The sequence below is a fragment of the Ananas comosus genome, linkage group 2 (assembly GCF_001540865.1).
Source record: "Ananas comosus cultivar F153 linkage group 2, ASM154086v1, whole genome shotgun sequence".
Lineage (NCBI taxonomy): Eukaryota > Viridiplantae > Streptophyta > Magnoliopsida > Poales > Bromeliaceae > Ananas > Ananas comosus.
Genome location: NC_033622.1, coordinates 17152259 through 17167582, shown reverse-complemented (window position 1 = coordinate 17167582; position 15324 = coordinate 17152259). Strand labels below are relative to the sequence as shown.

The window sequence follows — 15324 nt, the reverse complement described above, 5'->3', positions numbered from 1 at the left end:
CCCCACAAGTTCTGCGATATATCAAAACTTAAAATCATGAGGTTAATTATGTCTAATGGGGTTTGGGGTTCAACAGCAAATAGATGGCCTAAATAATTTTTTAAAATTTTATCTCAATTAGATCTTTTCATTACAAAATATAATGCAAGCAATATGCATCAAACAAAATGATTACAGTAAAGTGGTGCTGTTGGTTACACGACTTTGTTCAAAGACTGTGCTTAAACAAACTGTGGGTTTCAAATCCCAATATTGAAACAATAACAATAATATTTAATAATAAAGCTTAAAGAAATCTAACCTTTTTTTTTTTTTTTTTAAGTCACAAAATAGTATATGTATTTGCACCGGAAAATTTTTTTACTGTAGCAGATCTTTTTTAAAAAAATAAATATCCGTACAACCTGTCTTTAAAATACTATAGCACATATATATATTACCAAAGAATTTTACTGTAGCAAAACTCTATAACCGCACTCCAATAAAATTATTTTTACTGTAGCAAAATTATTTAAAATTAATTTTGCTGTAGCAAAGCTTTTTTTTATTTTTAAGAGTTACAGTAAAAGCAAAATAATTTTTTTTTAAATAATCACCAAATAAATTATAATTTCAACAGTAAATTAAATAATATACAATTACATGTTAAAGTGCTAATCTCCGAAAAATTTATGTTTGAATGCCAATTTTACAAATAAGTTAACAAACAAATTAACAAACAAATTATATACATATAAAATTAATTTAATACGGATTAGTACTCGTTAGATTTCAATCACAATCAAATCGAAAATACGCCTTAGATTGTTGGAACAAATACCGCAACGAAAATCTAATTGTACTTTAAATCTAACTAAATTTTATTATAAATACAACTTACAGATAATTGCTATATCCAAATAAATACTTAATTGATCCGGAAGCGTGTGAGGCACTGCCCTAAGGCGTATTCCCGTCCTTACGTGCGGGATTAACCGGGAACAACACCCCAAGGTACGACCGGAATTCCTCCTCCTGCGAGCACGATCGTGAAGAAGGTTGATGAAGACTCTTTCAACACCCGATGACAAAAAGATCAAAGCCAAATAGATAAAAATAATAGATAGAAAAAATATATGTCCTCCAATATTTCTCTTTGCAATGTTCATGTCATGAACAGTAGAAAGAGTACTATATAAAAGGGTGTGAATAGAACATTGAATACCCCAACATTCTACTCCACTAATTAATTCCATTTAATTCAAGCTTTAATGTGAAATAAAGGAGGAATAAATTAAATTTAATCCATCCAATTAATTAACATAATAAAAGACAATAAATAAGAATAATTATAAAACTAAATGAGATTTGGAGATTTTGGATTTTACACCAACACAAGGTCTGGAATATATATATATATATATATATATATATAGAGAGAGAGAGAGAGAGAGAGAGAGAGAGAGAGAGAGAGAGAGAGAGAAAGCTACTGTACTATCAGAATTATAGAGAATATGGTATTTTTGACTTTTTAATACTTAGATCAGTTTCTTTAATTATTTCTAATTTTTGGATTAATATTATTATTATGTGGAGACTACTCAACCCTAGAAGTACTATTCAATCCTAGGAGGGACCGCAATTATCCCAACCGTATAATTCTTGATTCAATAGTCAAAAAATTAGAAGTATCAAATATTCTATACTTCCGATAGTACAGTACTTCTACACTCTATATATATATATATATATATATATATAATATTTTCCTGAACCTTGGTCTACTTTATTGGGTGCTGAGTTATGCCCATGCTGTATAGTTTACTTTTTATTCCATCAAAATTAAATGAAAATAATTATGAATTAAGAGGGGTAAAAAATAAAAAATAAAAAATAAAAAAGAAAAAAAGATCGAATTCAATAATTTAGGTGATGGTGGCCAATTTGAGCTTTACTATTTATCGTGAACACTTGATTCTAAATGAGGATCCGTGGCGCAATGGTAGCGCGTCTGACTCCAGATCAGAAGGTTGCGTGTTCGATTCACGTCGGGTTCAAATCCCATCAGCTCTAATGTTGTTGATGATTACAATATTTTATTTATTGTAATATTTAAGTTGTTTTTTTTTAAAAAAAAATGTAACTTAGTTTCACCCATTTCATTGGATTTTTTTTTAAAAAAAATGTAACTTAGTTTCACCCATTTCATTGGATTTTTTTTTAAAAAAATGTAACTTAGTTTCACCCATTTCATTGGATTGATGAAATTTTTGTACATCTAAAAACAAAATTGAGTTAGGCTAAGGCATGATATTTTCATACATTCGAAAGCAAAATCGATTTAAGCTAAAAGCCCATTTAGTATTAGCACATATCTAACGCTAATAAATAAAATATAGTTGGAAAAAAATATATAAAGATATGCTTTATATTTTTTGATAGGACAATAAAAATATTCAATTTATTGTAATATGCAAAATGTAATATAACAGATGGAAACAAAGTTGGAAAATTAGCAATGAGAATTTCAAGTATATTCAAATAGCAGCATCTACTTTGTGGACTTTACATAATTGGCGCACTTTCTTTTTTCAACAATAATCACATTCTTTGTGCTACCGTTTGGCTCGGGGTTATATAAAAACTTGTTATTTTTAGAATATGGTTAAGTTCAGGGTTAAGATGGGGTTAAAGTAATTTTGTATTTGGTTGAGAATTGAGTTTAGTCTAGATAGGATTGTAAGTTATTATAAATAAAAAATAGTGTTTGGTTGGGATAGGATGGGATTAGCTAACCCAACCCTTCAAATTGAATGTTTGGGAATAACTTCGAGGTTAAAAAGTTATTCCACCTTTTAACTCCGAACCAAATGGTGACTGAATGTTTACTATATAGAATTTAAAAATAATCACATTCTACGCTGTTTTTGCTGCAGTAAAAATTTAAAATAAGATTTTAAAGGTTCAAAAATAAAATCTTTGATCCGATGTTTACATCTCTGCTGAAAATAGGATCTATTGATAGAATTTTAATACAGTGTTTCTTTCAGAAGTATTGTTACACTGCATCAGAGCTTATTAGCTCAAGTTTATTTCCCAACGTACGCACATTAAGAAAAAAAAAAAAAAAGAAAAAGAAAAGAGGCTTGATGGTCGGTATCCGAGGTCCTAAATTCGAATCATAATTAATTCATATTTCTGGCTAAGTTTGTTTTTTTAGCCACCGTTTGGTTCGAGGTTAAGTAAAAACTTGTTATTTCAGGGATAGAGTTAAGTTCAGAGTTAAGATGGGGTTTGAGTAATTTTATGTTTGGTTGAGAATTGGGTTTAGTCCAGTTATAGATAAAATAGTGTTTGGTTGGAGTAGATGGGATAAGAAGGACAGTGGGTAAAATAGTGTATTGTTTGGTTGGAATAGTGGGGTGGGAATCGTGGGATGGGGGTTAGCTAATCCCACCCTCCAAATTCGGTGTTTGAAAACTACTTTGGGATTAAGAGGTTATTCTATCCCTTAACTCCGAACCAAACAGGTGCTTAAGAAATAAACAAAGCAAGTAACATAGAAAAAGCAAACGCCTTTGAATTTGCCAGATACTCGGCAACAGGTCGGAGTTGAAAATTTGATCATAAACCACGGCAAGGAACTAGGTTGTATAAAACTGCTAATCAAGTCATTGACCCACGAGGTATGAGTTTATGAGCTGTAGCCTGCATGCATACTTGGCTTAACTACAGTATGAGCCAGGCAGAGCTAGTAGAAGATCAAAAGTTGTACCACATCTCAAATTACTCAGAAAAGTCGATCAAGAAGAAAAGAATCGATGTGCAGACGAAGTGAACAATTGCTCGGGTCATGGATTTTCACCAACATATCAATTAACTTACTGTAAGACTATTTACAAAGTCCGCATACCAATTGCAAATACAAATGGCATAATGTAAAAAAATCCACCGACATTCCAAACAAAGAGAACCTAATATAATCATCTTTTCCATTTACAAATTCCAAATTCTAAAACACCCCACCCTCTATAGACTCTCGGACAAGCATGACCAACTTTGATACTCTGCATGAATTTAAGTAGAAACTGAGATGTAATTGCCAGCCCAAAACCATGCAAATAACAATATGGTAAATGAAGGAACCTAAATCTACACCAACGCATCTTCCTCTTACCGCTGTTACGCAGGGTCCCCGGAATAGGTTGTACTTTATCAATCTGCTTCATTGCCAGCGAAGGCCTTGAGGGCTTCTTCGAAGTTGTTGCTGCCGGAACATCATCAGGCTCCTGATTGATTTCATGTGCACTGATCTCAGTAATAAAGGCATTGTCTGTTAAATATAAAAATATTTAAATACCGTTCTCTAATAGTTTAAGCTTTTAGAGTACAACGGTTGTTTGCAAAAACAGGGTTCATCGGAAGATTCAGGAAGAACATAAGAGACATCATCGCATCGTCACTCTCAGCCACGGCACTGTAATTTGTTCTATTTTTTACTTTCTTGTTTTGCTTAGGTCAAGTATGATGGTTTAGTGATTCGTTAATACACTATAAGAAAGATTCAATTTTCTTTGAAAGAATTGTATACTTCTCATAGATTAATTCTGCTTATTTGTAGTGGTTTCCTAGATTAAATTAAGTTGTTGTCATAACCTTAATTTTAGCAATATTTTACAGATCATGCATGTTGTAATAATGGGAACCGAAAACAGCAACTGCATGGCAGCTTTTTTTCTTTTTTTTTTTTAAAAAAAAAAAAGGTAATGAAATTCAATGGTCTTAATTTCCTCAAGCTTACTTCCCGAGTTTGTTGTGCAGAAGAGACACTTTTCGCTGCGGTCAGCTCTCAGCTTCTTCTAAACTTCTCTACGGACAAATTATTATTTAATCAGACAACCACTTTATGCTGCTCCATCCAACTCGGATATTAAGCAGGCAACTTACTTGTTTGATCTCTTCAAAAGCTCATCACCATCTTCTAAATTATTCCCTTTTGCTAGGTTACGACATCTATTTAAAAGATTAAGATATTCTGCGGTCTTGAACTTGTGGCGGTGCCGATAAAATCTGTATTTGCAGTATCTGTTAACCCTTCTCAAGATTCTTACCGGAGTTAACTGTTAATTATATAAAAGTTCTTTGAAACTCTTCAGGACTGAGTAATCCAGCCACCGAAAAGCTTGTTAGACGCTAACAAAACTTTCCAATTTTCATCAGAATTGTTAAATTGCTGAACCGCGCGCAAGGATGAGAATGTTCCTAACCGGTTCGCTTCTTGACTAGAAGGCAAGAGCTATTCATTCATACAGAGGCAATCAGGAATTAACAGCACGGTACTGGTGAGATAGCGTGCTAATAATAACCAACGTCTCGAGCTGTGCTTAGGCCTTAGAGGGGGCGTGCTTAAGCTGGAGGCCGTAACAGGGTCGATCGCACAGGCGGAGGGAGGATGTTCCGGTTTTGTCTTACAAGTAGGAAACAAGAGGCACTCTAGAAATACATACATTAACAGATAGCTGGGCGTGCCACAGCTTGCTTGCTTGCTTGAAAATACCAAACAACCCATTAATATGCTTTAGCTGCGAAGCCAAGCACAGACGCGTACGCTGCTGATCGCAATCGAAACACCCCGTCTGTATCTATATATTCTTCATATTCACTAGCATCTATCTTATTACGACGTTACAGAAACACGCACAAAGTACAGCAGAACACCAGAGGAAACTACACTTCACTCTGTGTTTTTTATTTTTTATTTTTTAAAGAAGAAGAAGAAGAAGAAGAAGAAGAAGAAGATTTGCGATGGGATGATGATCCGCTCCGTTTGTTCTCAGTCGTCGTAGACGCGGCACTCGTCGGAGTCGGGGTTGTGGCGGCAGAAGGGCTCGAGGGGGTCGGCATGGGTCTCGGCGCGGCGGCGGCGGAGGTCGGCCTTGGCCTGGCTGACCTCCTCGACCTCGTCCCAGGCGACCCGGCAGCCGTCGGAGGCCTGGCCCTCCTCCCCGGCGCACGCCTCCATCGCCTCCGCCACCTTCCGCTCGATCATCTCCGTCAGCGCCTCCTCCCTCATCGCCGTCCCCTTGTACCTCCTCCCAGCCCCCCCGCCCGCCGCAGCCGACCTCCATCCCCGCCCCCGCCCCCGCCCCCGCCGCGGGAGAGGGAGAGGGAGCGACACCCGCGCCCGGCGATCCCCGCCTGAGGGATCGCGGAGGTCGGATCGGGCGGAAGGGAGAGACGAGGAGGAGGAGGAGGAGAAGAAGAGAGACGACGCCATTCCCGTGCTATGGCTATGGCCTATGGGAAACAAACCCAATTAATTGGGAGCGATCACAAGGAACGATGACCTTGTACGCGGTCGTGGTGGTCTCCTATTTTAGTCTCTCAATTAATTCATTTTTATTTTTATTATTATAATTTATTATCTGTTTTTTTTTTTGGCCCTATGCATTGTTTTCGAAGTTATCGAGTGAGTGTTCACAAAACGCTCGAAGTCGGCAGCAGTTGCGGCGACGTGGACGACAATAGTGCAAAATTGAGATCCGGTGGGCAATTTTTTTTTTGTACCAGATAATTTAGTGACGCTTCGATTGTGGAGCACTGCTCCAGCAAACTAGATGCACTCCCTTTTTAGGACCTGATATAATCAAACACAAAGTGACAGATTTAGATTTGTTTGAAACGAAAATTTTGAATTCAGTGTACCAGGTGCAACTCAGTATAATTTCAGTGGCCAGTGTTGTAATTTATCCGAGCTACACTTTTCACAGAAATTTTTTTAAAACTTACAATAGACATTTAATCGTCGACAACTCTGATAAGAATGACATTTTTCTATAGGAAAGCTCCACGCATGGAAACCACTAGGTCCCAAGATCCAGCGTCACTCCACAAACGCGGCAACTAACAGGTACAGCATTACGTTACAAATTATAAAGAGAATGGATATTATTAGTTGAACCTCCTCCATAACCTGGAGCTGAAAAGATGCTGTATTGATGATCTATTGAAGGATCCAAAATTACAGCGACAAAAACAAAAACAAGAAGACAAATGCCCGAACAGTAGATTGCTAAGAGAGCAGGCAAAAAATGGTCATAACTTGCATATTGATCCTTTCTCTACACTTGAAGATGACAGACTTGGCCTGTATAAATCTACAACAGCAAATTCTAAGATACACAAAGAAACACATAATTTAAATAATCAATCTACTGTGGTAGAAGCAACAGCGTCGAGTGACGAGCCATTATCCATGGATTGAAGATCCAACTCTTCATCCGAGTCAATCACTTCCTCAAAGTTGTAGTAGGCTCCCACCTACACCACATCCCCATTTCCGTGATATAAGCGATTATTATGTTTTGAAGAAGAAAACATATATTAGTGATAAATTATGTGACATAAAAGGTCCAAATATAGGACATATGACATACCTTAGGCCTAGGTTTTACAGCTTCAAAACTATGGAATTCAGGAGTAGTAAAATCAGGAAAATGCAAAACAATATAGGCACCACGGTTGTTGTATCGCTCTTCTGTTGCCTGCCAGAAACATGAACAATGACATATTATACTTTAGGCAGATTATATGGTATTGAACTATTAACCTTTGGTATGCTAAATCCCACAAAACTTATTCCTGGATCTTCCCGAGAAAGAAATGAGGTCCACACAAATCCTACCGCTAAGAGAATGTAGTATTCAAACAAGTAGCTAAAAGAAAAGGTGTAAATCTATTTATCTTTTCCAGTTTTACCGCCGCTACATGCCCGAGATTTCAAGAAAATCAAACGTAAAATGAGAGTAGAACCTGAAATTGGGGATAATCTGGAGCACTGAAGAGGGTAATCAGCTTCCCTGATTCCACCTGATGATCTATTGTATAGCCATTGTCCATTCCAGCTAGATCATGCCGTTTATCCCTTGCATCAGGGCCTTCATGTGACCTGATAATCAGCTATGTTTTCAAAAGCAAAAAATTTCAGCAAATTTGCACAAAAGATTTGACATGATAAAATCAAACTAGAAAAGGCACAGAATAGAAAAACCTCCAAGGAGCTTGCAATGTAATTGATTGCAACAATCATTGGAAATTCGCTCATTTATAAAAGAAATTTCTTTGATTACAAACCTTATGATAGCTTGTCAAATAAATCCCATTACTAGTGGATAAATTTCCTCGATCAAATTTAACAGAGTCACTAAACTGGGAAAATTCTACCTGCTGGACGTAAAAATTGGATTGGAATCCAAATTAACAGACATGGGCCAAAACACTGAACTATTTCAAGCTTTATCTAGTGCGAGCAGTATTTTTGTTTAGGTTTTTTATAAGACATTCGACAAAACCTATCTTTTAACTGTATTATTGTACATCTCTGCTAGATTTAATGTCATCCTTATGTGATCATGACCGGCTTGCCAATAGTTTAATTTCTTAATACCGTTGGAGAAGTCGTAACATATACTAACAAGCATCAATTTAAGCAGATTTAATGCTAAAAGAAATAATTTGCCGGCATCAGAAGGGCAACCAAAGCTGAATAACCTTGAAACATAAGTGAGACTACTGACTAAATACAACCTCATAAATGTGCATCTTTTTCACTCTATGCAATTACGAGGGATTTCCTTTTTTTCTTTTTAAATCACAATCACATAATCAAAAATTTGCTCAACAAGATAAAGGATAATAAATGTGACAAAAACAAACCTTAAGATTGTATTTCTTTAGAAACTCCTCAGTGCAATCAGGACCCCATAACAATCCAATCCCTCTTTCTTCATTTAGCGACAGACCGGGCTTTGGTGAAGGGTCCGACCAGAGCACATCACCAGGAATCAAGTTTGAACCCTCCCATGGTGGGTCAAGAACTGTCCGCCTTGCCTTTAATAACTCCTCTAAAGAACCGAGTTTAAGAATACTTGTATCAACATTCGTGATCACCTTGCGACCTTTCTTGCCTTTTGATCTCTTTGATGAAGGAGTAGGTGACACACTTCGAAAGAGCCCTCCATGAGCAGTGTAAACACGACCTGCTATAATGGATGCCAAGGGGAGACCTTCAAAACATCTTAAACACTTTCGATAAACTTGTGGGCCTTGATCTCCGTATTTAACCATTACCTCTTTCTCAAAGCCATATACGGATGTGCAGTACTTGGATTCGTGATTACCACGAAGAAGGAATACTCGGTGCGGCAAAAAGACCTACAAGTCAAAAAGGAAACATGCGAACAGTTGAAAATCAGTCAGGGCAACACTGGAACAAGAACCAACAATAACATGTGTCTCCATCAAATGTCCACAGATGCATATGCTAGAAAAAGAACCACTGGAACAAGATGATGCTATTGCTACATTTTTCGGGAATTTGTTTCAATTAACTAAAATATTAATGTTTCTACAAAACCGTGACCTCTTCTGGAAGATAAATCAGTTATTTCTGTTTCAAAAGGTGCATAAGAAAATGCCATCTCTTGCAATGCATTAGGTTGCTCCATTCTAAGTTCCACTTGGTTGTTTGTGCATTTGGAAAGCAATTAGGTATCTTCACGTAAACACAGGAGTTCGGGTCAAGTAAACTTCAATACCCTGATATCTATTATCTATATGCTATGAGCACGAAAAAAAAAGAGGGGGAAAAAAAAAAAAAAAACTCTTTCACCGTCCCCTGTTGGAAAACTTACTGCACGCTTATGTCTAAAATCAATCCAATAGGTGTTGGTCTGTGGAGGAGAATATGCGCACAACTTTTCCTCACTAACATAAAAGATGATTCTGTAGTTTATGCTTACCAAGTGAAGCACCTCACTATGAAGACAACACATACAGCAGTATAGATATTCTTGCAAGGAGCATCTAAATTTCTAAAGATCCCTTCTTTCAAAGCTTTAGAAACAAACATCCCTAGTACTCAGAATCCCACCAGAGAATCGGCAAGGCGAATTTTTTTAGCACAAACATGCGACAATATATATTCAGGAAAACAGAAAAAAAAAATTTAAATCTCCAATCTTTGCTTTAACCCAGGAGAGAAGAAGAAGAGGCCGGACAGACCTTCCAAGCAAGGAGGAGGAGGAAGGTCTCAAGCCCCCACGCGCCCCGATCCACGTAATCGCCGTTGAACACGAAGATCCGGTTCTCGGACGGGAAGCCCGCGTGCTCCAGCAGGAAGATCACGTCGTGGAACTGGCCGTGCACGTCGCCGACGACGACCACCGCGGCGCCGCTCCGGCGCATCTCCGCGTCGTCGTCGCCGTCCATGTCGATCCTGAGGCAATTGGGCTCCTTGTGGAGGATGTTGGAGGCGGCGAGGACGAGGCGCTGGAGGAGGGGGAGGGGGAGCACGGAGGGGAGCTCGGGGGGGCGGAGGTGGCGCGACGACCAGTCGAGGGCGGCGGTGAGCCCGGCGATCCACTCGCGCGTGAGGGAGCCATCGGAGGGCCACGCGAGCGGCGTCTCGGTAGGGTTAGGGCACGATCGGCTCCCAACGGAGGCGGCGGTGGGATCGCTCGGAGGAGAAGAGGACGAGGGAGGAGGAGGAGTCGAGGAGGAGGAGATCTCCTCCCCCTGGTGCGACATTGAGAGCGAGGTGAGAGGAGGACGAGGAGGAGATTTGGGTGGGACGAAAGGGCCGGGAATTTTAATTCACCGAGAATCAATAGAAAGGAAAGAAGAGGAGGTACCGCACTCGATCTCGATCAAAAAGAGATTTCATTTATACGGTAAGATAAGATGCAGTCGCCGAATCAAAAACATTTTCCTAAAACGAATAGAAATTATAATTATTTTTTGTAAATTTTTTCAAAATTTAAATTTTTAGACTGTGAGCGTATGGACTCCAAAAATGTTATGTTAATTCTATTCTTTATTTAGCTATGTTTGTCTGTAATATTTTTGCAAAAGATCTATAATCTTTATATAAGATATTTGTTACTTGCTAATTTTCTTATTAAAATATTATAACTCCCGAAGAATTAATAGTCTAATTAGAAATTTTAAAATTCAGATAGATACTTAAAAAAAACACCGAGACCAAATTATAAAATCAAAAACACTTTTAAATTCAGATTCTTTCATTTTTAAATGCACATCACATCATGTAGGGTCCATATGGTTTTATCGGTGCTATGCGAAGAGTATCCCCTAGCTAAGATTAAAAGAAGATTAGTTACCTCGACGATGATCTGACTCGACAGATAATTCGCAGCGCACGGCGCTACCCACGTTAAAAAGAAAAAGCATTGTTGTTATCTTCAACTATAATAACACCAACGGCTTTCTACTGGAATCATTCAGGGATCGTACGGCAATTCATTTGGATTTTGGATGGCCTTCAGAACACTTTGAAAAGCAAGCCTTTATATCATGTCCATTGAGTAATATACTATCGTCCTCTCTCATCACCATTATTGGCATTAATTAATTTACTGTAGCATATGTGTGCATATATATATATATATATATATATATATATATATATATATATATATATATGNATATATATATATATATATATATATATATAGTTTTGTATATTTAATCTACCTGTTCATTTATTAAGCTCACGTTAACTACTTAGCAAAATCAAATAGCATGTTGCTTTTCTTGGGTCATCTATTATTGCTTCCCTAAGTTTTTGAGTAGTCCTTTTATGACTTCTATCGGAGCCTGACCATCAAATAAAAGATCACCTTTTACTGTTATAATTAATATTACTAGTAACAGCAGTAGTTAAGAATGTTCTCTCAAGTAAATAATACGTAGGTAGCATGCTGATAATTAAACTTCTAACTAAAAGAAAAAAAAAAAAAGGAGAGTAGAAGATACCTCACGCCACCGATAGCCATGGGAGAGGAGGCCGGGGTGCACACGCGTGCGATGAAGAGCCGCACCCATCCTTCTCAAATTAACCGCCCACTTTTACATCTTTGCTCCTCCTAAATGCGGTACGGGGCTAACAGTGGCAATGGAGCGGATCTAGAGGGCGAGTGATTCGCACCGCTTTCTGTCTAGTCACTAAATAAGATGATGTGAACATATATCGTATTATGATTCTTACAGCCCAAAAATTTTATTTGTCCCTCTAGAATCTGGGACATCGAAAATTTTATTTTATATTGAAATTAAAATTAAATATATTAAGTTTTATTATTTTAATTAAAATAAAAATTGAGAAATAACAAATTTGGGTGGATCAATTTTTACTCTGCTTCCTCTCCCGAATCCATCTAAGATCATAAAGAATGTTCCTTCTGCTGCACCAAATCCATTTATTTCTTTCGTCTGCAACTCCATTAGGAGCGGATCTGGACCGAAGCACCACCACATATTGGACGCGGCAGTTGGATTACGTGGGCCTGATTGACCCAACCCATGAGGAAAGCCCATATGTGGGTCCCGTGGCCTATAGATACAGGCCAACAGCGTAGTTTTTCACATATGGGCTCTACGGGGCCCGCATTTAAACAGCCAACTTCGTGCTCGGCCCAAAGGGCCAAGTAACAAAAGTCGTTACCCGATCACGGCTTGTTGTTCGGTTCTATTGTCGGCCCGTTTGCTACCATGTGGAGATTTCATGCCACGGCAACTCTAATAGTGGTGCTACCAACTTTTTCACCTTTAACCGACCGTCTCTAGAGCAAGTGGTAAAGGGCTTGGTGGTTGATACCCGAGATCCAAGATCAAATCCTAGTTGATTTCACGATTTCGTGAGCTAGATTATTTCTAATGAAAGTAACGAGCGGCGGTAGCATGCTACCTATCTCTCTCCAAAAAAAAAAAAAAAAAAAACTTTTTACCTTTAGATCTATTCTTTCAATTTCTTTGACTTCTTTATATATATATTATATATATATATATATATAGAGAGAGAGAGAGAGAAGAGAGAGAGAGAGAGAGATGAGAGAGAGAGAGAGGAGAGAGAGACTGTATATTTCTGGAAGCAGAGGGTTCATGGTACTTCATAGTCGTTTTCGATATTGGGACTTTCGAATCAACGATCGACTCCGTTAGACTTGATTTTAAATATTTTAAGTACCTATAAAATAAACTTTGTGATTTTTTTATATCATTTGCATAGTGATCGACGAGGATCAAAATTTTTACAATAAGATTTTCAAAAATTAATGAGATATGTATTTTATTTTTTTTATTATCGTATAATATATTAATATGGTCAAATTAACCTAAAATAAAGATTGTTTGGTTGCACATAACTACCAGCCAATTCAAATGTGACATTTGATTGGGTACAGTTAAATCCAATTGTTGCAGTTGAAATAATAAAAGCAAGCTCTTACAATTGAAACTACATATAAATTGGTCACCATTCCAACTGTACCAATTGAGAACAATAAGTACAGTAAGAGACAAGCGTACTTGCATAATCACCTTTTAATTAAAGAAATAATTTGCATCTACATAAGAGGCAATCCCGCAATCACATATGTAAAGAAATAATTTGTAAATACAGTTATCAACTGTATGAAACTAAAAAAAAAAAAGAAGTCTAAGTTACCGAGGTTTTTACTGTATTCAATCAAAAAAGATAGATACGGCTGTAACTATTGTATTTCAACTCCACGCATAGTTATCTATACTATAATTATAATTACATCCGATCAAAGCCAATTTAATGTATACCAAATTAGCCTTATAATATAATAGTTTTAATTTTATAAAACTACGTACGTAAAAGGTCCCGGAGCAAAGTGCCAAGTCCTTGGCTATCTGAATTAAATAGAAAGGAGACAGGGCTAGACCGCTAGAGCTCTTGGTGTTTTTGGCAGAATTGCACGTGAGAACATGGAAGAGTTTATAGGAGTATCCATCAACACAATAATGCAAGTGCGTCCGTATGTATATATATGGACTCCCTACATGTGGTCGGTCATATATGTCTATTAACAATAATGCATGTGCTTCCATTTGGACCCTCTCTACTGCTGGGTCATGCCTATGTCTAATGGCTGTTAACAATAAGGCAAGTGCTTCTGTATGGATTTCCCTATGCTAGCTAGCTAGGTTAGGTCATCTCTCTCTCTCTCTCTCTCTCTCTCTCTCTCTCTCTCTCTCTCTCTCTATATATATATATATATATATATATATATATTCTTCCGCGCGCAATGCAGCAATGTGCCAATGTCCCTCCCTGTCCAGCACAGTAATGGTGGCCCCCCGGGCTCAATGTCCTTCGTGTTTGGCCGAAAAGTAATAAGCACGTTCGCCATGTGGAGGTCCTACCAACCACTCAGGGGTCAGTCACTGAGCTACACAGCTTCTCCTTTTCCTTCTCTCATTGCGCGCGTCTTTTTATGGGGAGATGACACGACCAAATTATTTATTCTTTTGAGCGATAAATAACAGAATATCTACTTTATTTATTTTTTTAACAAAGAATTAAATTAGTTAGAAATATAAAATAATTAAATAATAAATTTAAAATTTCTATTACCGAGCATTAAATTTTTAACTAATTATGCTAGGAACCGCGGGAGACGCAAGTGAACTATTTTTTTTTTTTTTAAGAGATAGATAGCACGCTACCTATTAAGTTTATTTTATTTAAAAATAAATTTAGTTGAAAATGTGAATCAACTAAAATTCGAATTTGAATCTCGAATATCAAATACCAAATCTTCTACGAACGGTCGGTCAAAGTGAATTGTTTATGCGAAGTAACGGAGGCCTGGAAGGAGCGAGAGTAGTTGCAGTAGGAAACTCCACCTAAGTACAATAGAATTGGTCCAGCCGAGAAGTGAATGACACATGCCATGCGGCCTGGGAGTTGGGGCTTGGCGCTTTATGCACGGGGGAGAAAGCCCTTTCCCCCTCACCAACTCTCCTGAACATGTTCATTGATAACTGCAGGCCTGACCGATCGTCGCTAGAGCAATTGGCAAAGAATTTACTGATTGGTATTCGAAACCTAAGTTCGAATCGTAATTGATTCACATTTCCAACTAAATTTATTTCTAAACAAAATAAACTAAGCGAATAGTGTGCTATCTATCTCTCTCTTAAAAAAAAAAAAAAAAAAAAACTGTAGGCCTTCACCACAAATTAATGCATTCTGACACCTGTGCACCAACACTGTGATGATGCCGTCAGTCACTCCCCATTTCAGTTCATAATATGCATATACTAATATATATACTAGTATAGTAATTTATATGCTTGGATAGATAGATAGATAGACAGATAGATAGATAAATAATTAAAAATAATAATGATAAATGAAGAAAAAAACGGTAATAAAAAAAAATAACAATGAGAAGTGAAATTCAACTTATCGATGAAAAAGGGGCAATAGAAAAAACGACGTTGAGAGATGAGATT

The 15324-nt window shown here is 37.3% G+C and overlaps 2 protein-coding genes, 1 long non-coding RNA gene and 1 other non-coding gene across 5 annotated transcripts; 2 read left to right on the top strand and 2 right to left on the bottom strand.

Annotated features, from left to right (window-relative positions):
• On the top strand, positions 1965 to 2036 carry TRNAW-CCA. The gene has a single exon. It is a non-coding gene; the product is annotated as a tRNA-Trp (tRNA).
• On the bottom strand, positions 5480 to 6256 carry LOC109728307 (calvin cycle protein CP12-3, chloroplastic). The gene has a single exon (XM_020258688.1). It carries the CDS (start codon positions 6254 to 6256, stop codon positions 5813 to 5815), a length of 444 nt encoding a protein of 147 aa, XP_020114277.1. The 3' UTR covers positions 5480 to 5812.
• Positions 6280 to 10123, top strand: LOC109706045. Its single transcript, XR_002215025.1, has 3 exons — positions 6280 to 6524; positions 6820 to 6889; positions 10015 to 10123. It is a non-coding gene; the product is annotated as an uncharacterized LOC109706045 (long non-coding RNA).
• Positions 6928 to 10771, bottom strand: LOC109706029 (serine/threonine-protein phosphatase 7). 2 transcript variants are annotated; one of them, XM_020226832.1, is made up of 5 exons: positions 10042 to 10746; positions 8695 to 9192; positions 7792 to 7938; positions 7416 to 7523; positions 6928 to 7299 (listed from the first exon to the last, which is right to left on the bottom strand). In XM_020226832.1, the coding sequence occupies exons 1-5, from the start codon at positions 10564 to 10566 to the stop codon at positions 7186 to 7188; spliced, it is 1392 nt and encodes a 463-aa protein (XP_020082421.1). In that variant the 5' UTR covers positions 10567 to 10746; the 3' UTR covers positions 6928 to 7185. The 2 variants fall into 2 exon arrangements, with proteins under 2 accessions (XP_020082421.1, XP_020082428.1); XM_020226839.1 differs by lacking the exons at positions 6928 to 7299; positions 7416 to 7523 and having other exon boundaries at positions 7840 to 7927; positions 10042 to 10771.

What these genes read in the sequence shown, in the direction of transcription:
- LOC109706029 (XM_020226832.1), bottom strand. Translation starts at nt 10,566, where the DNA reads ATGTCGCACCAGGGGGAGGAGATCTCCTCCTCCTCGACTCCTCCTCCT. An exon ending in TCCTCCTCCTTGCTTGGAAG is followed by an intron (nt 9,193 to 10,041) that starts GTCTGTCCGGCC and finishes TTTGACTTGTAG; the next exon opens with GTCTTTTTGCCGCACCGAGT. An exon ending in CAGATTATCCCCAATTTCAG is followed by an intron (nt 7,524 to 7,791) that starts GTTCTACTCTCA and finishes TGTTTCTGGCAG; the next exon opens with GCAACAGAAGAGCGATACAA.
- LOC109728307 (XM_020258688.1), bottom strand. Translation starts at nt 6,256, where the DNA reads ATGGCGTCGTCTCTCTTCTTCTCCTCCTCCTCCTCCTCGTCTCTCCCT.